This window comes from Rousettus aegyptiacus, unplaced genomic scaffold, assembly GCF_014176215.1.
Source record: "Rousettus aegyptiacus isolate mRouAeg1 unplaced genomic scaffold, mRouAeg1.p scaffold_m13_p_13, whole genome shotgun sequence".
NCBI classification, from domain to species: Eukaryota; Metazoa; Chordata; class Mammalia; order Chiroptera; family Pteropodidae; genus Rousettus; species Rousettus aegyptiacus.
The window spans coordinates 54,327,607-54,352,046 of NW_023416288.1; the positions used below are offsets into that span (position 1 = coordinate 54,327,607).

A 24,440-nucleotide genomic window follows, 5' to 3' on the forward strand; every position below is an offset into this window, starting at 1 on the left:
GAGCACTGCTCCAGCGGCCAGGTCTGGTCCCAGAGAAATTCCAGGTTGCTAACAGGTCAAGAACCTGAATGTGAACTGAAGGAAAGGTCACCGCCCCCCACCCCCAAGACAAAAGCACTGTATATAAATTCCAAGCCCGCGTTCTTTCCGCCACATCATGCTGTCTCCTGTGAGAACTGAAGCTGAACGGCTTAGAAGAGGCGCTACGAAATGCAGCCATATCAAAAAGGGCCCTGAAGACCTGCTCGATACTGAAGGGTGGGCTCTTGGACAGAAGGAAATTAGAAGCTCCGGGATCAGGGAATGAAAAGACCCGCCGAGGCTTTCGGTGAGCACGAACATGCTCGCCGCCACAGGGGACGAGCGGCTCTCAAGTTATTCTAAGCCACAGATGTTTTTCTTATTACTTTAGGACTGCAAAACAAGATGAGTTGTTATTTCAGTAAAAACTTTACATGGAGGGAAAAATCGCATTGATCCACCCTATTTACCTACCGAAGATACTTCCCGCCACAGTCCAGAGGCAAATTGGACAACAATTTCTACCACCAGTTTTTCCCTCGGCGCATGCGAACGGTTTTTGCTTTACACGAAACAGATTTTAAGTCTGATGTTTATAACGACGACTTCGACTTATCCAAGCTTCCCAGAACAATTAATCGTCACACTGCCAGTGGCCGTGCCCGCTGCTGCCTATGTAACAGGAGGTATGACAGCAAAGATGAAAGTGAACCCCCGAGAAGTGATTCTCTTGTGTGCAAAGGGGAGAACTTTTTCAAATTACACACCATCCCCTGCCTCCCCTACTCCCTGACTCCCCAACCCAAACGGATGACTGCTGCAGGGAGCCTCTGTCATGCACGGGAAAACTGAGGCCATGTCTGCCCTAGAGAAAGACACATGGCCAGGCAGGAGGAGATGCCGCCTAAGGAAGAACGCGTCATCTTCTGGACCTAAGGAGTGTCCCTGTAGATAGGAGAAAATGGGCAGTGTGAGGTTAGAAACTCTGAGAAAACAGTAAAAATGTTCATGATTTTTATAAAGATTTTAGGGCCGTGTGGTCTTTCCATCGACCAAGGCCTTCCTTCCCTGTTCTCTAGGCCCCTCCATGATGTACCACCTGCTGCTGAAGAAATCTATGTCTTCTGACCTCTCCCAGGCATAATGAAAAGAGGTTCCCTAATGTCGTGAAAGTGTAAAGGTCAGGAAGAAATCCTACCGATTACCATGTATTAAATGGTGACGTCTTCACTTCAATGCCCCTGAGAGTGCATAAAAGAGGAGAAACACGGAAGCCCCACATGTCATCACTGGCGTTAAAAATCATCTGTGTTGCTGATGGAGAAAGTTTAGCAAAAGAAAATTGTAGTCAACAAAGTCTACCATCAAATGCAAGGACCAAGTATATGGCACTGCTTCCTTCTGGACTCGTAAAAAGGACACCGAAGTCGCAGTTCGGGAATTCTGAGGTCAAATGGTGCCTCTGAATTGATTTCTTTAGTTGGTGGTATATTTAACAAGGCAAAGGTCAACATTTTTAATAATATAAAGCAAACCAAGAGCATTATCCCAAGACTGCAGTTGCTAAAATGGGAGGGAGGGAGGGAGGGAGGGGAGTCCACATTAGCAGGAACGAATCACTCAAGACTGAAATTAAAAATCCAGTGAAAACGGCTACTCTGAGGAACGGGCCGACACACACAGGGTGGCCGTTACGTCATGTCTCAACAAAGTCGGTCCTCCCAGCGGGCCTTTGCCAAAACACGTTTTACCCCATTAAAACACAAAATGTGTGATTTACCCCAGAGAGATAAATTTGCCCACTGTTTAACCATGGCTTCCTGAATATTTATAGCAATTTTCAGGTCTCCAATCCCTGTTTTTACAAATATTTTTGCTTATTTCCTTGTCAAAGTATGAAAGCCCTGCAGCAGCCAGGCAAATCAAACGCCTATATCGAAGGCGCCCAGGCCTGAGTTCCACTGCCTGACGACCTAAAACGTTAAGGTGGCGGAGTCCTTAGAAATGACCCAATCCAACGCTTTCAACCTCCCCTACACCCCCTGGTCCCCAACAACCGGGTGATGTAACAACAGCCGATAAGCAACAAAGTTCACTACAGCAGTGATTATCAGACACACACACACTCACGCGGCATATGCATGTAGTTCCGGCCTTATGTATTTAAGGCCCACGTCACTCTGGTATGTTCGCTTAAGCACCACACTCTTCAATGGTGCCATCTCCTTTGAGCTCCTGGAAAATAACTGATCTAATCTGAGCAAACGTCCCGCTTGGAGGTTTATCCACCATTAGACAGAAGTTACTAAAAGACTTAGCACGAGAGTTGTCGTCTCCTGATTCTTGACCTGGCATCTTTTCTCTCAATATCCTGCTTCTGTTCTGTTCTCTAAGGGCATTCCAAAATGGTAAAATAGGAATAAATCTCCGTCCGCTGTTTAATCGTGTACACAGCAAATGCCACCACTTACGGTCACCTCAATTCTTGAGTTACCGCTGTAGTGACATACGTTTTTCTCTTCTGCAAGTGGGCTTAGGAAAAAGCCCAGCTACCTCTAACCCCACTCTTTATTCATTAATTCGAGAACACTTATTAGCCAAAGCCTGGATCTCCCCTCAGTGAGAAGGCCCCACCTATAACAAACAGCAGCTAATAATATAATAGCTGCGGTGAAGCTCTAGTTTGTTGCCTTTTTCTATGTCACCCTCGGAAATACAGAAATCTCCAAACCACGTTCTTCCAATTTTATTAGCTCCCAGCCATTTTCATCGGTGCTTATGTGTACTCCGGCGGAACAAGCCACTACTTGCAGATATTTCAAGTACCTCCTAATTTCTCGGTTTTTCTCTACACAGTTTGTTCCCCCTACAATTTAGGATAGGAAATTACTTCGTGAAAATGGCACCCCCTGAGGGGTCCTCGCACATAACTAAGTAATCGTTTTGGTCTGTTCTGTAGAACTTTCATCAGCCAAAGAGATGGAAATGGGTTCTGCACTTTATCCCTCATCCTAGCGAGAAAAATGGAAGTGGAGGAAGCGTGTACCTATCGTACCTTTCCTCCTCCTCGAACATGTAATAATTCCACTTTCATCTCTTATTCTAGCCTCAGCTTTTCCAGAAGCATCCATCCCTGTTCCTACTATGACCTCCTACTGTTCAAGGAAGCCAGGCGGGGCGGCAGAGCTCTGCGGACCGTGTCCGGCGGCTGCCCCGTCCCGCCCGTACCTCCATCGATCGGTTCATAGTTTGATGCCACCAAAGGACACCATTCTTGGAGCAGCTACCACCGGCCACTTTTTCAAGGATTTCTACCTACACATAATTCTCATAAGCATTCCACTGACGTTCTTTTGTGGTTCATTTTCTCCTTCCGCTTCCAGGTCTTTTTTCTATCTATTCATTTCCGCCCAACTCTCCGATTTAAACATTCTATGCCAGATACCTTTCTTTCATATACCGTATAACATTAACTCTAACAGGCAATCAAAACACTAGTTCTTTGTTTTATTGGCCATTGTATATTTGCATTCACAATTAAAAATACATATTGAGTGTCAATTATATACAAGGTACTCAAATCTACAGAGACAATGACAGCTATTCAAGAGAGTCCCTTCCTCTCTCCCTCCCTATGATGTATTCTCTGTAAATACTGTACATTAAATGGTATTTCCTGTCTATGACCATGGCACCCTGAACAAGCCTGATCCCGTCTGACCTCGGAAGCTAAGCAGGGTTGGGCCTGGTTAGTACCTGGATGGGAGACCACCTAAGGAAGACTAGGTGCTGTAGGCGTTAAAAATTTTAAAAAATAAGGGATCGTAAGCTGACAAGGTCCTTGCAACCAACAGTTGCCTTGCCTAAATAAATAAATAAATAAATAAATAAAATGGTATTTACTTTGGGCTCCAGGATATAGGACAGAGCTGGATAACTTCTGACCTATAAACTCATAAATTATATTGTATTTGTGCTGTTTTGTGACATGAAATATTTGAGATGTCAGTTACTACCTAGAGAGGGGTTAGTTTTAGCATCTGCTATGATTATTTTCTCTGTGGTAACTGAAGCAGCTAAAACCACTGATATGAATATCCCTAAAAATTATGTAAAATCAACAAAATATCACTTAAATATATCTCCTGCCCTTCCATCTCAGCCCCCTCACACCAATAAACATATGAGAAACAAAATATGATCTTTAAAAAAAAAATCTGTTTTCTAAATAATCTGACAAAAAGGTTGAAAGGAAAGGTCCTAAAACTAAATTTCATTGCACTTAAAAAAAAGTTTCCCTCTCCCAACCAAATCTGGGCTGACAGGCACGTTATTTAATTGCCCATAAATGAGCTTCCTTAAATAGCACCTATTAACACCCCCAAATTTTAGCATCAGCTTGCGTACAGAGGAGAGAGAGAGAGAGAGAGAGAGAGAGAGAGAGAGAGAGAGAGAGAGAGAGAGAGAGAGATGAACCTTGAAATGACTAAAAAACAAAACAAACTGCTTTCTTAAAACTGCGACAAAATCTGAAATGGGGAGCCATGGGGGGTGGGGGGGAGTCTGTGCCACCCTCCGCCGTAGCTGAAGCAGCCAGGCCTGGTCACTGACAGCAAAGTCTGACGCTGATCTAAACGGATGTGCCCGTGAAACCTCTGCTTTGTCAGAAATCCCAGATGCTGAAAAACACAGCACGGACGCTAATGAAATCATGATCTGTACTGAGAGAGAAAAATATGGTCCAGTCGAGTGTGGATCATACATAATTCGCCCCTGAAATCTAACACATTTCCCCTGGACCTCAAACTCAACATATCTGAAAGGGAATATAATACCTGCTCCTTAAACCAATTCTCCTGGTACGTTTTCTCTTTCTGTATTGCCAAAGACTCAAGTCCTAAAGCCAAAGTGATTTTCCTACCTCTCTCTCCTCCAAACACACACCTACCCAGGCATTTACAGCAACGGCGAGCATTTATCGAGAAGCAACTATTAGCTAGGCCCAGTACCAGGCACTCGGCACGCATCGTTTCACTTAATCCTTACAACTGACCTGCCTAACAGATCTTATTATCCCCATTACCTCTAAGGACACTGAGGCACAGAAGTTAAGTAACTTGATAAATGTCGCATAACCAATCAGTAGGAAAATCCAACCCAGACAGAAGTCTGTGTGCCTACAGTGGCCACGCTCAGGTCCTAGTCACACCACTACGACCACATGACAACCTATTTTTCCACTGAAACCACTGTAACACCCTCTCAGCCTTCACGCTTTCTACTGAAAAGCTGCAGCTCCCTAAAGTCAAATTCTTTGCCAGTCTCCAAAGATACATCATGCATTTTCGCTTCCTGCTCACGCAGCATTAATATCACCTCGAACACTGCCCCGCTCACTGCAAGGCCCAACTCAAGTGACATCTTGGCTATGACGCTCTCTCTGATGAGGAGGGAGAAACCCGAAGAGGAGGAGGAGAAGAGCTCCTTCTGGTGGAAGCTCTCCCTGCACCAGGCCCTGCTGTAGGAGAACCTGCGTGACAACCCAGTGAGGCGGGTGCTGCTACGCTCCGGTTTACAGACAGAGAACTGGCGCCCAGGGAGCCGACCCAGGCTCGCATGGCTGCTAAGTGTGAGATCGCCATTCGAACCCACCCACAGCTGCTCTCCTCTTAACCATGCCGCCCGAGTGAACTCCCAAGACGTGAGTCTTCTTAACTCTGTAATGGATGCATCGGGCTGGTCACATCGGAATCCACCGATCGAGCTTAATATCCCCAAAAGCAGGACAACCAGGCACTACGTACTTCCTTATGTGACGCAGTAAGAAATCCACGACATGCCTCTGCAGCATTGTCTCCACAAAAAATTTACACCCGAGTCTAATTTGGCCTCCAGGGTGGTGCCCCTCAGACTTCCGTGTGCAGACGCGTCCCCTGGGGCGCTGGTTCAACCAGGTTCTGACCGGGCGGGTCTGGGGTGGGCCTGAGGTTCTGCCCTTCTTATGAGCTCCCAGGAATAGCCCGTGCTTTGAATAGCGAAGCCTAGAATCTGGATCTAATCACTACTTTACAAGACACGGGAGGGATGGAGGAACCCGATAAACCTGAACCAATGGCCAGGACTAGAATGATGGGAATGAGGCACTCGTCTCAGGTACAAAGCCTAAAGGAGCAGCAAAAAAACCACAGTAATGGACAATAAATATATTATCGTGTTTTTAAAAAATTAAAATGAATGCAAAAACCCCCATGATGAACACAATGTCAATTTTAAAGAAAGTCATAATCAGTACAACTTATTTTTCTTTGTGTATCATACTCCAATATGACTGCACAGCACTGAACATCATTAAGTTTTTCTCTAAATATAGAGGATAAAAAATTCTATGGGGCAAGTGGAGACCTGCCTAGTTTCTAAAACAAATAAGTCTGATAAAAAGGAGGAGGGGTTATAGTTTATGAGGCTTTAAGAGATAAGACACCAAACGCAATGTATGAAACTTGTTTTGATGTTGATGTAAAAAAAAAACTATAAAACAGAATCGGGCGACAACAAGGGAAAGAAAAACAGACTGAATATTAGGTGACATGAGAGGTTTTTAATTCTTTAAGGTTCATGACAATGGAATTGTGATTTTTTTTAAGTCTCCACTTATTAGAGACAAGGTACTAAAGTATTTATGGGTAAAATAATAAAGATACATTATCTGGGATTTGTAAACCATCCCCCGCCCAAAAAAAAAGAGTAGAGAGATAATTAAGCTGGGTGATGGTACATGGAGATTCATTAAACTATTCCAATTTTTATGTTTAAAATTTCCATAATAAAAAAATAATCCGTTTTTTCTTTAGGCACCCCTAACATTTACTTTGTACCAAACAGGACATAGCGCAGAGTGCCTCGCACATCGCCTATAAAAGTAACTGCTCTTTGTAACATGTGCCAGGAGCTGTGACTATCTCGTTTAAGTGTCACGATCATGCCAGGAGTTATGGAATGGATGGATAAAAGTAAAGTCTAGCACGCTAGAATAACTTGCCCAAGGTCACACATCTAAGCAAGTGACAATGACAAGGCTCGAGCCCAGACCAGATTGACTCGGAAGACCAGGCTTGAGGCAGCATATAACATCTGTCTTACGCCACGTGGGGCTGATGGCGCAGGCAACCTCAGGACAGGTGTGGTTCACTTCCCTCATGCTACCTGAGACATGGGCGCCGTTTGGGGAGGTTAAGCTGAAGGCTGCGTGCGTTTGAGTCATGGCTCTGACATGACCAGCTGTGTGACCTTGGGCGAATGACTTAATCTTGCTGCCCCTCAGTTTCTTCATCTGTATAGGGCTATTAATCTCACACTACTAGGAGATTAATAGCCATCTCATAAAGTTGTTAGGAAGATTAAATGAGTTAATAAGGTGCTTAGAATCAAGTCTGACACATGACAAGCACTGATTAAGTGTTAGCTGCTGCTGTTATTATCACCAAGTTCTCAATAAAACTGAATGACACTAAACCTACCCCTTGGGCAAACTCATAACCATTTATTTTTATGTCTTCTAAGCAGCTGTTTTTGACCACAAAGCTTGAAAGGCAGGCTCCCACCAATGTTTATGAAAGCCAATGTGTAGTAATCAAGATTAATGTTCCTACGTTCAGAGGAAGAAAACCGCCAACATTTGTAAAAACCTAGGGATACAGGGCAGGGGACCGTCACGACAGTACCGCATTTGCTTTGCAAGTTAATACTGAGGAATTGTATGGTGTTTATAGGATTTTAAACTCTCAGAGAAGGGAGCAGGAATTCTGGCTAAGCCGAGGTGCTAGATGCTGCCCAGAAGCGAGCAGGAGGAATTCCAGGGTCACAGGACAAGGCGGGGGGCAGCATCGGCGGCAGAAGCCCTGAAACAAAGGAGCGAGCAGAGAACCCGGAGCCAGACTACGCAGAAGCGGAGCCGCTGGCGACCTCTGGGCCAGGAAGGTTCCTTGAGCCAGGGCCAAGGCTCACCGGCCAAAGTCAGGGGGACAGAGACCAGAGCCAGCAGGCGCAAGGGCAAGAATCCTGACGACGAGAGGGACAAAGAGAGCGCGGGTCGGACGGACATGACTCAGGCGCGGCTCGCCAGTTTTAACTGCTTACGCCCTGCCTCGCTACGGTCATGTTCCATCAGTCTGAAAACTGCACTCCCCCGAGCTGTCTTGTTATGCGTGGAAGGTGAAATAAATAAAAGGCTCGGATCGCATTACACCATCTGGCAGCTCCTTGTCTCCCTTCCCCACTGGCTGCCTCTTCAATCACTCGTTGCCCCGTTGCCAGCATTAATTCATTTTAACGCCCGAAGTACTCAGCGTGTATCATACCACATTTGCGAGCATCTACTGAACCCTTAGATCAGGCACTGCCCTAGGAGCTTTATAGTCATCTCACTCAATGATCCGGCGACGTGCCGCTACCGGCCCCACTTTACAGACGAACCCAGGGTTGCGGGAGCCAAGGTCACGCTGCTCGGAAGTGCCAGTTCGGTCTGACTCCAGAGACGACATCTATACGACGCTGCCTCCTTTCTATGCTGCTTTTTGTTAGCAGACCCACGCGACGAGAAGGGCTGGCATGCGCGAGGGGCGGCTGCAGCTAACTGCTGACTCGATGAACTGAGGCCTGGCACACAGTCTCCCGCAGGGAACCCAGAAAGCTTGGGAAGAGCGATGGAAGAGGGGCGAGCGATACTTGAATTCTCTTTACTTTCAGCAAACAGTCATTCCCTCCTCTCCAACTGCTCTTACTGAGTCCGGAGAGCAGTATGGCTGCTCCTGTCAACCAGTGCAGCCTGCTGTGGGGGAAATTACGCAGAGGGAGGGAACGCCACAGGATTTTTCTCCTTGATATTTAGAGGGAGGGAGAAAACTAGGGAGAGGAATTCCCAATGAAGAAGAAAACATATAGTAACAATGGAATAAAGTCTGCAAATAAGTAATGCCTATGTCAAAAGACAAATTAAAAGTGGCCATAAAGCATGGTCTTCATTAAAATCTTAAAAGCAACATTAAAATACAGGCAACTATTATTGTCATGTGAATCCTGTATCAGAAGATACTATTTCCCTTTCAAAAGAAAGGAAAAAGTCAAACACACATGATGAAACAATTTGCTTGCTTTTTAAAATGAGAATTGTAAAATATTGTGTTCGCTCATCTCAGAAATCAAGACAAAGGAACTTAAAATTCAATATAAAATAAAATGATCATCTTCTAGACGACTACTCAGCAACAAAAAGGAATGAATTACAGATAAACGCAACAATATGGATGAGTCTCAGAGCCCTTGTGCTGGGAGAAAGAAGCCTTAAAAAAAAAGAATACATGCTATGGTTTCGTTTATATATATAACGTTCTAGAATGGACAAAAAAATGAATCCATGGTGCCGAAAAAGTCGGAACCACGGCTGCCTCAGGGGTGGGGGGCGGGTACTGACCGTGAAGGGACATTCTGTAGCGTGCCGGGGATCTCGGGTACACAGGTGTGGGCGTGTGACAGAACTCAGCAAACGCACACTGAAGTTTGTATGTTTCACAATAAGTTTAATCGCAAGGGAAACAAACACTATAAGCGAATGCTGACCTCTAATTACCAATGTGTGCGCTCAAGTATTCAGATGGAGTACGCTGGTATCTAGGAATCACTGAAAAACATGAAAAAGACAGAGAGCGATGGACAGAGAGATAGGTCATAAAGCAAATACAGTAAAATCTAGAGTCCAAGTAGCAGATAGGCAAGTGTTTATTGTGAAATTCTTTCAACTTTGCCGTATGTTTGAAAATTTTCATAGAACACAGAGAAAATATACTCATCTATAGATTTTAAAAGGTAAGGAGGCTAAAAAAGAGAAAAAGTAAAAGGGAGAGTGAGAGAGAACAGTAAGTAAACGGGAAAATAAATTAGAAGGGGAGTTAGACAAAAATATAAATAAAGCTATATGCAGAAAACCGAAGGCATGGAGAAATGACCGAGAATACTGAGGAGGCCTGGAAACGAGCCCCTGGGCAACGTGCCCAGGTTTCACCACTGATCTATAGTAAATGCTAAAAAATGTGTTTTGTCTATTTAATAAAAGAGCTTTATTCCACCTGAGCTGTTATAAAGGCAACAGGAGCAGAATAGTTCTAATAAGGTTATATGAAAGGCATTTAAAAGTTAATGTCATTAATAAATACGACAGAATTTCTATAACTGAAGGGAACATTGCTCTCCAAAGTTGTCACCAGCAAAGAAATGCGTGAAATTTAGAGCATGATTAACCTGGGTCCAAATCCCAATTTCATCAATAAGTAACCATACAACGTAAGGCAAGTTGCTAATTTCTCTGAGCCTCAATTTCCTTATGTATGATATGGAAATAATATGACTTCACTCGCAGGGCAATTCTGAGGATTAAATGAGACGATATATATGGAAATGGCCACCCCACTCTCAGGTATGAAGTAATTATTCGATACATGTTGTTTTCCTTCTTCTTATTCTAATAATGGTGTCATTGCTTAAGTTTTGTGACACATTTCTTGAATTTATCGGCCAGGTGAATGACAGCATTCCAGGTGGAGGGAAGGACACATGTAAAGGTAGAGAAAGGAACAACAGAAAAGAGGCCTTCCAGTAAAGACTGCTGAAGCACAGAGGTCAAGGTTAAGGGAGGATGAGAGAGGATCAGACAAAGACTGAAGAGGAAGACAAGGCCGGGATCCTGAAGGCCTTTCGTGCCACGCCAAGGAATTGAGTCTCTGTCCTCGAGGCACCGGAGAGCCATCTATAGGTTGTCAGTAGAGGAGTGGCAAGGTCAAGGTCACAGTAGTACAGAGAGGACGGTGGAAGCCTGCCGAACCTACACTGGAGGGGACGGAAATCACATTTGAGAAACGGCAGTGGCAGGAAGAGAAAGGGAGAGCGTTCCAGGGGCGAACACGTGCAAAGGCCCGGCGCAAAGCCCGCAAACAGGAAGAGCCTGGCAGTTCCACACGCTCCAGGGCAGCGTGGCAACGTGGCTGGTTTTCACTAGAGATGTAGACACACGAGACCAAGTCGTATAAAGCTGGGAAGAACTTGGGACTTGAGTCTAAAAGCAAGAGAAATCTGCACTTTTAGAAGATCGCTCTGGCGATGGTGTGCGAAATGGATTTGAAACAGACAAGAGCAGATGCAAGAACAGTTAGGAGCCATTTCATGAGAGTCCGGGCCAGCGGTGACGGTACTAGGGAGAAAGGTGGTGGACAGTGGGGACAGACAAGAGAAATCGAACAAATTAAGAGATTTAAAAGCAGCAAAATCGCTTAGAATGTATAATCTGAATGTGGGGAATAAGGATGAAGGACGATGGAAGATGATGTTCAAATTTTCTAGTTGGGAAATGGGATGGATGGTGAGTGGTACCAATTATTGAGAAGGAACAGATTTAATAGAAAGCTTTTGACTTTATTTTTAGTCTGCTGAGGTTGGGGCGGCTGTGACTCATAAAAGTAAACAGGTCAAGCAAGCAGTTGAATGCACATGCAGGTCTGGAGCTCAGAAGTCCTTATGGAAACCTAAAGCTGGGGTTTGTCTACATCCAGCTGAAACGGAAGCCACTGTGAGTGGATGAGATCAGGTAGGCAGAGGACACAAAGTGAGAAGAGGGCCGAGGGCAGGGTCCTAGGCAACTGCTTCCCCAACCCCGGAGAGAGGAGTAAAAGAAGAGAAGGCGCAGCCAGACATGCAGGAGGAGAGACAGGAATCGGAGTCAGAAGCCAAGGGAAAAGTGTTTCAAGGAGGGTCAACTGTGTCCAAAGCTGAGCAGTCAAGATGAAAGAATAAAACTGGTGAGGATAATTCTAATGAAGGTGAGAAGAGTGGAGGAGAAGAGAGAACCTACTCAAAAAGATTATCTGAAAGAGAAGAGGAAATGAGAGATTAAAAGGCCAGCGGAGAACATGTGAGAATGGAGTTGGGGTGCGTGTGATGTGTTGGCTGAATCAAGGAATCTAGGCTAGAAAACGGTGAGAACGCTGCAAAGAGTGATATATTGGGAAGGAAATAAAAGAGCCCAAGGCGCAAGGAAGCTTGATACCATCAGAAACTAGGTGTAAAGGTAGAAAACTGGAATAGTAGAGGCTGGAGTACGAGACTGGGAGACTGAAGTTCCACCTCTCAGAAGCGGAACGGGGCATGCGATGGAAAGGTTCAATCAGTGAGGGCGGGCAGAGTGGAAAGGGGGCAGGACAGCAGTCGAAGTCCCAGGAACAGGTGAGTTAGGGGGAGAAAGGGCAGGGTACTGAATAGTCACGTGCAGGAACACTCCGGGCTCTCAGGACGATGACAAGACTAGACGGAAAGGGACACTGATAAGCCAGGCACCGGAGCCTCATGTGCAGACGAGACCCCAGAAAGCTGGAAAGCTTACAGTTTTATGATACAGCCAGATACTATGAGCCTCCAAGGAGAAGAGATTTTTATGAGATGCAAGACTATGGCTTGGAATAGGTCCTAGGGAGCTAGGAGAATGCCAGCCCCACCTCACGATTCATTTCAAGGGGCAGAGTGGCTTCTACTCAAAGGAACTGCAGGACAGGAGTTTTTCAGAGGAAAATAACTAAATGAATATAAAGAAAGACGGTGAGGATTGTTATATGAAAAGGTTGGGGATATACAGATTTTTTTTAGAAAAAGACAACAGAAGGAAACTACCTCGACATAATAATGGCCGTATGTGAAAAGCCCACAGCTGACTTCACACCCTACAGTGAAAAATCGAAAGCTTTTCCTCTAAGATCAGGAACAAGACGACTCTCATCACTTCTATTCGACATAGTATAGGAAGTCCTAGCCAGAGCAATTACGCAAGAAAACGGAATAAAGGGCACCCAAATTGGAAAGGAAGAAGCAAAGTTATCTGTTTGCAGATGTAGAAAATCCTAAAGATTCCATGCCCCCCCCAAAAAAAACTTACGGTAAACAAATTCGGCAAAGTTGCAGGATACAAAATCAACATACAAAAACTAATTGCATTTTTATACACTAACAATGAACAATATGAAAAGGAAATTATGAAAATAATCTTATTTATGATAGCATCAAAAAAAAAAATTTAGGAATAATTTAGTCAAGGAGGCAAAAGAACACTAAAAACTACAAAACATTGCTGAAAGAAATTCAAGATGGATATATAAAAAGATAAAGATGGATAAAGAAAACTTAATATTGTTAAAACAGTCATATTACCCAAAGCAATCTACAGCTTCGATACAATCCCTATCAAAAAAGTGGAATTTTTTGCATCAATAGAAAAATAATCCTAAACTTCATATGGAATCTCACGGAACCCCAAAGAGTCAAAACTATCTTGAAAAAAAGAACAAAGTTGGTAGACTCACACTTCCTAATTTTAAAACATATTGCAAAGCTACAGTAATTAAAACAGCGTAATTCTGGCTAAAGACATATAAAGACCAATGGAACAGAGTAGAGTGCTCAGAAATAAACCTTTGCACATATTAGCAAAGGACCTCCAACAAGGATGCCAAGACCACACAATGGGGAAAGGGCTCAAAATGAATTAAAGACCTAAATGTAAGACCTAAAATTACAGAACTTCCAGGAGAAAACATAAGGGGAAAGCTTCACGACGCTGGATCTGGCAATGATTTCTTGGCTTTGACACAAAAGCAGAGGCGGCCAAGGAGAAAACAGACAAATGGGATGACGTCAAACTTAAAAACTTCTGTGCGTCATGACACCATCAGCAGAGTGAAACGGCAACCTCTGAAATGGGAGAAAATATCTGCGAATCATACATTTCATAAGGGATTAAAGAATGCCTACGACTCAATAACACAAAGCCAAAAAACCTGATTTTTTTTTTAATAGGCAAAGGACTTAAACACATATTTCTCCGGAGAAGATAAATGGCCAAGAAGCATATGAAAAAGATGTTCCACACCACTAATCATTAGAGAAGTACAAATCAAAACCACAAGATGCCAGATCACACCCATCGGGACGGCCACTATTAAAACAGAAAATAATAACTGTTGGTGAGGATGTGGGGAAACTGGGACCCTTGTGCGGGTGACAGGAAATGCACACAGGTATGGCTACTAGGGAAAACGGTATAGAGGTTCCTCGAAAAATTAAAAACAGAATCACCATACAATCCAGCCATCCCACTTCTGAGTATATACGCGGATCTCAAAGACAATTCACTGTAGCAGCATTATTCCCAACAGCCAAGAGGTAGAAGCCACCCGAATGTCCATCGGCAGATGAAAGGGGAAAGAGGATGTGGTGTGTACATACAGCAGAATATCACTGAGCCTTACGCGAACCCTGCCACATGCTAGGTGGATGGACCTTAGGACTCACACTTAATGAAACAAGCCAGTCACGAGAGACAAATAGGGTATGATTCTATTTATACGAAGAATCTAAAGCAGTCAAATTAACAGAAATAGAACACAGATTGGTGGTTTCCAGGGGCGGGGGGAGCAGGAAATGGGGAGTTATTGTTCGATGGGCAGAGTTTCAGCTTTGCAAGATGAAGTTTCAGATCTGGTGCATGACAACGTGAATATACGTAACGCTCATGACTGACTGCACACTCAAAAATGGGTATGGTGGTAAATTCTGATATGTGTTTTTTACATTTTTTTTTTTAAAGTGGTCGGAATTTAAAAATGGCCAAACAGTACCAAACACGCAGGAGAAACGCTTGAGAAAAAGGGGGCGGCGGGACGCCGAGGGTCTGCATTTTGAGCAGTAACCGGGGACGCCAAGGGCAGGGAAGCAGAAGGGGGCCTCCGCGCCTCCCCCCACTGCTGGTTCAAGCGGTTTCAGATCCAGTACCGAACGAGGCCTCTGCAGAAAACAGAATGTGGGTTGCCAGGTGCGAGACTTACTGTTTAATGGAGAGTTTCTATTTTGCAAGGCGAAACGAGTTCTAGAGACGGATGGTGGTGGTGAATGTAATAATACCATTTTGTGTTATGTGTATTTTACCACAGAAAATTTTTTAAAAAAAGAACGAAACCTCTAATGTGCTGGGACTTAATAGGCCTTTTTTAAAGCCTCAAGACTACACGGACGAGAAATTATTACAGTACCTCTGAAGACATCCTCAACAGGGGACACGGTTATTTCCTCACATGTTCCCCTAGTGGAGGACACAGCACTAATCCTCGGTGAGTGGAGTCTCCCTGGCTGAGAGGCCCACGCCTGGGCTGGGTGCCCGTGCAGTGGGAACCCTAATCCCTGCCGCGGCAGGAGGTTTAGGACGCTCTTAGAGAAAACTGCAGGCCCAACATGGCACCACGGAACCAAACGTAGACTTAGTACCTGATCTCACCGCAGTTTCAGCCTCTACCAGAAATATAATCTTAATTAACCCGTCTGGCATATTCTCGTTAAGCACCAAAAAAGTAATCTGTCCCACAGGCCCTCTCCACCCCCGACAGGAAGAGGTGGCAATATGCGTGACAAAAACCCTTCCCATTCTTTTTCCTCAAAGAAAATATTCCCTAGACCGAGAAGGATCCTTTCCTGTGGGACTCGCTCCCTCGCCCCACCTTTCTTCCTATAAAACCCTCCATCCCGTACAACCCCCCGGAGCAAGCGCACTTCTGGTTGCTAGATGGGATGCTGCCCGATTCAATGATCCACTTAATGAAGCCAATTAGATCTTCAAATTTACTCAGTTAAATTCTGTTTAACAGAACCTGCCTTGAGGACTGTGCTAGAAAAGGGAGGGAAAGGCAAACATCATATGCTGCATGTTCCATTTGGTCAAACCGCCCTCTACCCTTTTCTTTTCGAATCTCGCTAATTCTTAGGTCTGCTCCTTATACACTAGCTAATGGAATTCAAGTGCTAAGCCTTAAGGATACTTAGGAAGGGAGGAAATGTTCCATCTTCTCTACAGCTGCAAAAAAACCAGACACCACGCTGCATCACAAAATTATCTGACGACGGTGAACCAAGAACGTTCACAGAAGTATCAGTACGACTCTCCTTTCTAATGTGAAGACGCTTATGACAAAGCCTAACCGTTCTGCTTTCTAACAAAGCCGTCGTTTAAGACATCTGGATTGCACGGAGGGCTGCTATATATTTAAGATGTAGCCTTTAATCCCCAAAAGATAGCGGATTGATTGGCTCTCTTAATAACTTACATAATTTTTATGTAAAAACTCTATTTACTTAAATCTATTAGCATATTAAATCGGAAGCTGGGCTCTAGCACTTTCTTCTCCCTCCATGCCTGAGCTAATAAAACCCGTGACTATTGAATTTCTTATTCAAACAAAAGATTTGAAAGTCTTTGTCTCATTTAAACGGACCCAGGCTAAAGGGATGGATGTGGAAAGTCATAGGAGTTGGAGGAAGGAGAGTCAGTAAGTGTCCAACCACCAGAGTGAAGGAGTAAGCCCCATGGAGACATGAGTTCCAATCCGTCTACCATTAACTTGGCAGGCGACTGCTCTCTCGCAGCTGGGCCTCGACGGCTTCACCTTCCCGTCTCACTACTGTAACCTGTATCCACCGCAGTTATCAGCGAGGAGTTCTGCATAGTTCCAATTTTACAGAACCGTTACAACTAGAAGCCTTTGTCTTTGTGGATTTAACACTTATTTTTCTTTTGACACCATAACGTTTTACACAGACAAGCACAGCTGAACAAGATTTTAACCTTGGGCCCTTTTGGAGCATTCTGCTGTGGGAAGTAAAGGTAGGGTGGGGGCCATCAGGTATTTACCAGTGTTTTCCATAGAGCCAATGGCCTCCCCATGTCAGCAGGCAGATTCCAGCTGTAGTTTTCTTCCAATGATTTCGAAGTGTTTTGAAGAACACAGTCATCTTCTCCTAGGGATTTTCTAGGTTACAGAGGCAGAAAGAGACGAAAGCATATCATTATGCAAGGTCAGCACGCAGAGCCCCCACGGCTCCGTCTTCCGTTTGCTCATTCTCTTGTTCTGCTTCCCTCGCTCCTCTGGCCTCTTCCCGTCCCCCCCACCGCCCCCCGCCTCTCATCACCTTCATTTTCTCCGCCCACTACCTTTTCCCCTTATTTCTTCACTACTTTCCACCTGGATTACACTTGTTTCTTCTCTGATCATTTTTACCTCACTGTAGTAGAAGGGAGGAGGGCAGAAAGAGAGGAAAGGAATTCTAGGCTTCCTATTTTTTCTTTCTTACAGGCACCATTCCGCTGTTTAAGAGTATTTGTTGATCTGTTATATATAAAGGACTCAACATCAAATTAGTGATGTAAGGGCTTATTCGAAACAGAAAACACTAGACTCTCAATAGCAAAACAAACAGAGAACATACACAGAAAACTCGATGAAGAGGAAATGCACTTGGCTATGTAAAAATATTCAACTTCCTGAGTAATCAAAAGCCATGGAAATTACAAAGAACTATCACTAGTCACCTAGAAAATTAACAAATCTTTTTAAGTGGTCATATTCGCTGATGACAAAATGAGACAGACGCTCTCACACGCTCTTACAGGGAAGGTAAACTAGCGAAACCTCATAAAACACAGAGGGATGATATACATCCTTACTCTGTTCGTGTTCTTCTTAGCACTTATTTGATGACCCTCACTGGCTAATTAACAGCTTATCCCACCGGAATGTAAACTCCACGAGAGTAAGAACTTGGACCATGTGGTCACTGCTGTATCCCCAGCGCCTGAAATAAGCTCTGGTGCAAAGAGCCACCATTCGGCAAGTAACTGTTCATTATGACGGGGGACAGGTCACACAGCCGTGAAACGTGGCGGCTTGGCACACCGCGCACTTTAAGCTGAAGAAGTTTAAAAGAACAGAAGAAGGCCAGACCTCCTCCCCCCACCTCGCCCTTCTTCCCCGACACGTCGAAAAGCCCTCACGTGAGAGGAGGAAAGTGCCCTCCTCTCCAAAGACAAAGGGACATCCGGAAGAATCCTAAGGAACAGCCCTTGCTGCGTCTCCCGCTGAGACAGGCACCGCTTAACTCCCTGCACCAGCAGACGCCTCCGCTCCAGACCTAGCCTAAGTACTCAGGTCTGTTTCTTTGGGTCTTCGATTCCTTACAAAGGCTTCCGTGTCAGGTAAAACTTATAAGAAATGTGTAATTTTTTTCCTGTTAATGTGTCTTTGTCTAATTTCCAGACCCAGCCAGAGACCCAAAGATGGTCAAGGAAAACTTTCTCCTATATTAATTTTGTCCTAAGAATGTTTGCTGATATGGGAAAATCTCAAAATACAATGTTAAGTCAAGTCAGCAGGAGAAAAATACATATATAATTGGTATTATCCCAATTACATTCAAACATAAATATAAATGGCAAAAATACCAATAGAAATTAACACACAAAAAAAATTTTAAGTAGTTCCCTCTTGGTTGTAGATTTATCTTTTAAATTGCAATGTGTTTTCTAAGTTTTCTAAAATGAACACGAATAATTTTCTAAACAGGTATTTAAATGAAAATTTTTTATGACTACATGTGCATGCAATAGACCAAGAAAAAAAATGTTTTTACAGAAGATTCTAGTTCTTTTATCACTCCCTTTGTAACCACACAGACTTCATTTCTTTAAGAAAGCTTTTCTGACTCAAGCAGGCTTTGCGTGGTATAACGGCACTGTGACTCACTTGCTTTTTCAGCCCGTATCCTTCCATCTTTTTATGCCTGCTCCCTTAATCATTAAGCCTTAGGACAGAAGGTTCCCACCAGTGTCAACTCTTTTAAGAATAAAGCCTCAGGTCTTAGGATCATGAGGATAACAGTTTTGGTTAAACTAAGGATAACGTCTTGGCTTGAGGTGTGTTTCAGCCCCAGCCACAGCAGGCCCAGACAGGATGACGCCATGTCTGATTCCAAAACCGGATGCGATGATCAATTACCAACCCCATTACCAACCCCGCCCCCAATCAGTAGCACCCACCACCCCGACCTCCTTAGTTTCCATGACTAATAATTTTACCCTATACAATCTCTCCCCTCAAGACTCAGAGGGCCGGGTCTTTGAAAAGTAGCTCACCTGTGTCTCTAACACTTGCTACTCCCTAAAACAAACCTTTACTTTCTTTGTTGCAAACTCTGTACGCATCTCATTGGACTTGGACACACGCAGGCAGATGGACCCCTTTGCTTCGGTAACACCTTTAAACAGAGATCCCTTTCTTGACCTAACTTTACTCGGGCTCCTCTGAGCTCTCTGATGGACTAGGCCCAAGCTTGGGCTTCCCTCTATCCTTACAGAGTCCAGTTTGAGTAAGAATCCTGCTAAGTTAGTTTACCAAAAACTCCCCACCCTTGGTATCAGACCACCTAGATATCTCATTACCATGGCCTGACTTCACCAAGAATTCTGTTGAGTCATCCTAACAAGAATTCCCCTTATCGATGGTATTTTCTCTAAGTAATTTTCCATTCACTGACCACCAGCACCCCACCTGCTTCTTGACTACAAACCCCTATTCATCCTCGGTGGAGTCAGGAGTTGAGTCCAACCTACTACCCTATTCCAAGATGCCCACTGCAGTGGTCTCTACATTCATCGAGATGCCTCTCCCCCGGCCCCTTGAATAAAGTCTACCTTACTATTCTGTAACAAGTGTGGCTAAATAATTTTTTCTTTAAGACCACTATTGGTTAAAATTCCTCTCAAGACGAGAAACATCCTTATCACCAGCAATAGTGAGGCCAGTGCCAGGGAGCACAGCTACCCATGAATCAGGGACACAGTCCAGGCTGGTACATAATGGAACCCAAAGACACAGGACAATTAGAGGCCACTCCATCTGGTTCCTGAGGCACTCACCATTCACCGGGACTTTAATAAACACCTATATGCTAGGCTCTGTACTGAATTCCAGGCGGAGAAGAACAAGTCTCCATTTTCCAGTGCTCACAACTGTTAAACCCACAATGTCAATTATGCAACTTATGATTGCAGGACAGTGGAAAGAATGTTGAAAAATAAGCCACCAGCTCTGTGAGAGTCCACCAGAATGGACCTAACATAGACTGGAGGTGGCATGCTGGTACATGGTCAGGGAGGTCTTCCCAGATGGCATGACAGAGTGATAAAGAATGAGGAAGAATTGAAAAAGGAGTTAAAGAGACTCGTGTGTACATAGATAGGCATAAAAGATACCCACGCTGTTGAGGAAAACGCAGGTAGGCAGTCAGGTATAGATACAAAGCAGGGTAAACATGGGGCAGGATCTAGAGCAAGGCCTCTCAAACACGAATGTACCAGTTGCTAAAAGGCAGAGAACTTGTATAAAATGCAGAATCTTGAGCATTACCCCCGACGTTCTGATTAGAACTGGCTGGCTGTCATTTTCATCTTTAGCAAGCACTCCCAGGCTTCTAATGAAGGTCAGCACCACATCACACTCTGAGAAACAGTGGTTTGGAGATAAAGGAGAGGGAAGGTGGCAGGTGGAGATAAAGGATGGGGAAGGTGCGGGAAGTTCAGAAAAGATCAGAAAAAACTTTGAATCCATGCTAAGGACTTTAGCTATCATGTTGAAGGTGATGAAAACCTTGAAGGGATTTAAGCGAGTGAGTGAAATGATTATATTTGAACTGCAGAAAGATCACTTTGTAGCAGAATGGGAAATGGACTGGATGAAGCTAAAGACAGCCAGGAGGAAGTTATTACCATAATCTCTAGGCTACTAAAGGAATAAAGGAGCAACAGAGAGATGACGGATCTGGGAGATCCGTATGAAACAGAACATGGTAGCACTTGGTGATCAATGGATTGTAGGAAGGGGGAAAGGAGGAACCCGACCAGGTTTGTACTTGGGCGACTGACTAGATAATGATTTCAATCATCAGATCTGGAGTGCAGGTTTGTGGGGGAAAGGCAGTATGTGCAGTTTAGGAGACACTAAGTTCGAGATGCCCGTAGAGTATCCAGACAGAAATGACCAGTGAATATTTGGATCTAGCGGTTTGAAGCTAGGAGAAACTGGGTAGAAGAGATAGATTTGGAGTGATAGCAATTTGGGAACCAGTATGAAGGTCAAGTTTGAGTACAGACAAAATCATCCAAGGGTAGGGAGTGAGGCAAATGTCAATTAGTATAGGAATAATCTAAGAGTCCATAGGTATGTTTAAAGGCTATCCATGACCCAAAAGAACTCTGTCTTAGTCACAAATGATTTGTAGATTATAAAAATAATGGGGAAACAAGCAGGCATTGTAGTGTATTGTAAAGAGCACCAGGTCAAAGGTCCTGAGGCCTAGATTCTAATCCTGGCTTTGTAATTTACTGGCGGTGAGAGCCTGGGTAAGTCATTTAACCTCTGGGCTGGTCCTCATTGGTAAAACGAAAATACACCACCTGCTCTGATTAACTCATTAGGCTTAAGGACCACATCTGAAAGGGCTGTGAATGCACTTTCCTCATTAGTAAAATGAAGTTACACCACCTGCTCTGATTAACTCATTAGGCTTAAGGACCACATCTGATAGGGCTGTGAATGCACATGGTAAATTTTTCTGTAAGCATTTAAGTTGCCATCACAATATGTACTATATTAGCTAACAATGTATACTCCTTCCAAGTAACCCAAACAGAATTCTTCTTCCCCAATCTCAGTAAAGGTGTAAATTTTATGTTCCAGTTAACATTTCTCATCTGAGAAGCAGGTTGTTCTCCCCCAAAGCATTGCCAAATTCTAATTGTATTCGACCTCCTCACCTGCAGGGTGGGGGTTTTCTCACTAGGCAGTGAACCCCTCGGGCAGGTTCTGTCTATGCATCTCTAGCAAACAGAATCAAGTAAAGCACCTGGAATGAATGAACCAATCACTCAATCAGAAATTATTCGCCCCATTCCGCAAATGACTAAGCTGAAGCCCAAAGGAATAGAGTAAGGGTCACACAAATTAGCGACAGCTCTGGGACCAGAACCCAGGACGGCTGATCTCCGCAGGGACAAACCCGCCATCCACACGGAGTCCTCTTCCCCGCGACACTCGCGCTGGGCCCTCGCGCCGCCGCCGGCACCCGCCGCCGGGACGCCGGGGCCCCGATGCCCGGTCCCCACGGCCCGCGACTCCCGCGACTTCCCCGCCACGCTCCGGGCCCTTCCCCCGCGCCTAGTCCCAGCTCCCCGCGCTCCGCACCCCGCCCGGGTCCCGCCGCACTCACCGCCGCCGGGCCCGCTCGCCGCCCTGACTTCCGGTGTGCTCCCTCAACAGTCCCCCGCTCGTTTAAAAGAAACCGCCGCCGCCGCCCGCGCGTTCCGCCGCGGGTCCCTGACGCTCCGGAAGGGCGCGCGCGGTCTTCGCCGGCCGCCACCTGCGGGCCGCCTTGGCTTTTCGTTCACTCGATTACTCATCCATCCATCCATCACTCGCTCAGCAACGTTTTATGGAAAGCCCACTAAGGCAAACACTGTTTTAGGACCTGTCGCTACATCAGAAAATAACGAACAGGGCAATTTTAGACAGTGATAAGGACCGCGAAGGAAACGGAAGAGATGCTATAAGGGAACGAGGTGGGGGGGGGGGAAGCATTTTAAATTAGGCAAAGTTAGTCCTGAGTAAGGGGCGATGAATCTGAGACCTGAAAGGCGAGAAGGAGCGGGCGTCAGTGTGGGCGAAGCAGAGGGAGCCCAGGACTATGGGGTAGCGATGAAGCCGGAGAGGTGGGCGAGACAGGCCATGGTGGTAAGGAATTCGGGCCCTCTACCAACTGGGATGAGAAGGTGCTGAGGGGGTTCAGAAGGGGAACAATGTGATCTGGTTTACGTATTAAACGTCTCTCTGGACATAAAATGGCGGATGGATTCTAGAAAGCAAGAGACCACACAGAAGCCAGGGCCAGCGCTCAGCATCAGACAGCAGTTCTAATTTTCTGTCCTCCTGCCCCCAGCCTTCTTCACCCCATCTCCAGACTCCCATACAACTGGTATGGAGACCAAGCCAGAGTCTAGGTTTCTTTCTTTCCTTTGTCCATCTATCACTCTGTCGACTCAACATTTTCTAAGCGTCGTGTATGTATGTGCTGGGCACTGAGGATGCACTCATACACAGAATCCCTCATGGGCCCTGCCGGTATAGAGCTTGCAACCTAGTTTCTCCATTTACTGGCTGTTATCACAGTTCAGCTTCTCCCTCTGCCCAGTCAAGCTTCCTTTTCTCTTTTTCACAGGTATAGGTTCTTAACAAAACACTATGTGGTCGACAAATAATATCCCCCCAAAATGTCCATGTCTTAATCCTTGGAACATGTGAAATACATTACAGGTGTGATTACGTTCAGGCCTTTGAGATGAGATGTTTATCCTGGGTTATCCAGGTGGGCGCAATGTAATCACAGGGGTCCCTGTAACAAGGAAGACAGAGATGATTTGGGGTGGGAGGGAGGGTTGGAGAAGATGGTAAACTGCTGGCTTTGAAGATGAAGGAGCCATAAACCAAGGAATGCAGGTAGGATTTGGAGTAATGAAATGTTCTAAAATTGGTTGTGATGGTTGTGCCACTCTATGAATATACTAAAAACCACTGAATTATAAACGTTAAATAGAATTGTACAGTATGTGAATTATATCTCAATAAAGCTATTTTAAAAAAGAGAGAAAGAGAGGTCTTTTTCCCCTGGATAGGATCACAGGTGTACATAATACCTGAAACTGCTACAACTGTTGTTCAGCCATGAAGGGAATCAGCCTGGGGCAAAGGCAACTCACAGAGGGTGGGAGGGAAAAGATGGAAAGAACCTGGGTCCTTGATGGCATCATTTAGCCAGATGGTTATTACCATGCCTGGAGCTTGCTCAAATGCTGGACATCCCACTATGTGGAATAATAAAATCCCTTATCATTTAAGCCAGTTAGAGTCAGAGATTTCTGTTCCTTGCAGTCAACAGCACCTACATGATAAACTACCGGCCACAAGTTACTGATGGGTAAGTTATGATGAGGACAGTGTTTTTAAAAAGACGATGTGGTTTTAAGGGGGGAAAAATAGTTGAAAAAAATAGATGGCAGAAAGGAGCTAGTTGGCATGAATGGAATGCTTAACTTTTCTTGTTCCTAAAATCATTCTCCAGTTATTTCCTTGGACCCTACACCTGCGCCATGCTCATTTTCTATAGATCCATTAACAATGAGGGTTCAGAAAAAGTGATATAAAGCTCATATCACCATGAATTGCCTTATATGTAGCATCTCAGATGAAATCTGTTTGTGGGAATAGATGCTCCCCAATCAGAAGTTCTGTCGTGGAAAATTATGTACAAATACTTTTCACATTCATTTTGCTTTATTTGCTTATTTTATGCACACAGATACTTCTTTAGACTATTTTCTGCTAAGAAAAATTATGAAATGGTATTCTTATGGTATTTATGTTTAAAATCTCTTCTTTATTGTGACCTTTAATATCCAC

At 44.6% G+C, this 24,440-nt stretch overlaps 1 protein-coding gene and 1 pseudogene across 5 annotated transcripts in view; one reads left to right on the plus strand and one right to left on the minus strand.

Moving 5' to 3' along the window:
• AGK (acylglycerol kinase) overlaps positions 1-22,296 on the minus strand; it is a 73,012-nt gene extending 50,716 nt beyond the window's left edge. Inside the window, exons 1-3 of one of the 5 annotated variants that reach the window (XM_016133660.2) lie at positions 22,198-22,296; positions 21,746-21,834; positions 16,790-16,907 (exon numbers count right to left, since the gene is read on the minus strand). In XM_016133660.2, coding sequence (XP_015989146.2) covers positions 16,790-16,802 — 13 coding nt within the window. In that variant the 5' untranslated portion in view covers positions 16,803-16,907; positions 21,746-21,834; positions 22,198-22,296. Of the gene's footprint in view, positions 1-16,789; positions 16,908-21,745; positions 21,983-22,197 lie in introns of those variants that run through there. The other 4 variants (XM_016133661.2, XM_036230813.1, XM_036230815.1 and 1 more) reach the window with 4 other exon arrangements.
• On the plus strand, positions 3,700-3,819 carry LOC118611032 (annotated as a pseudogene).
• Positions 22,297-24,440: the final 2,144 nt, after the last annotated feature.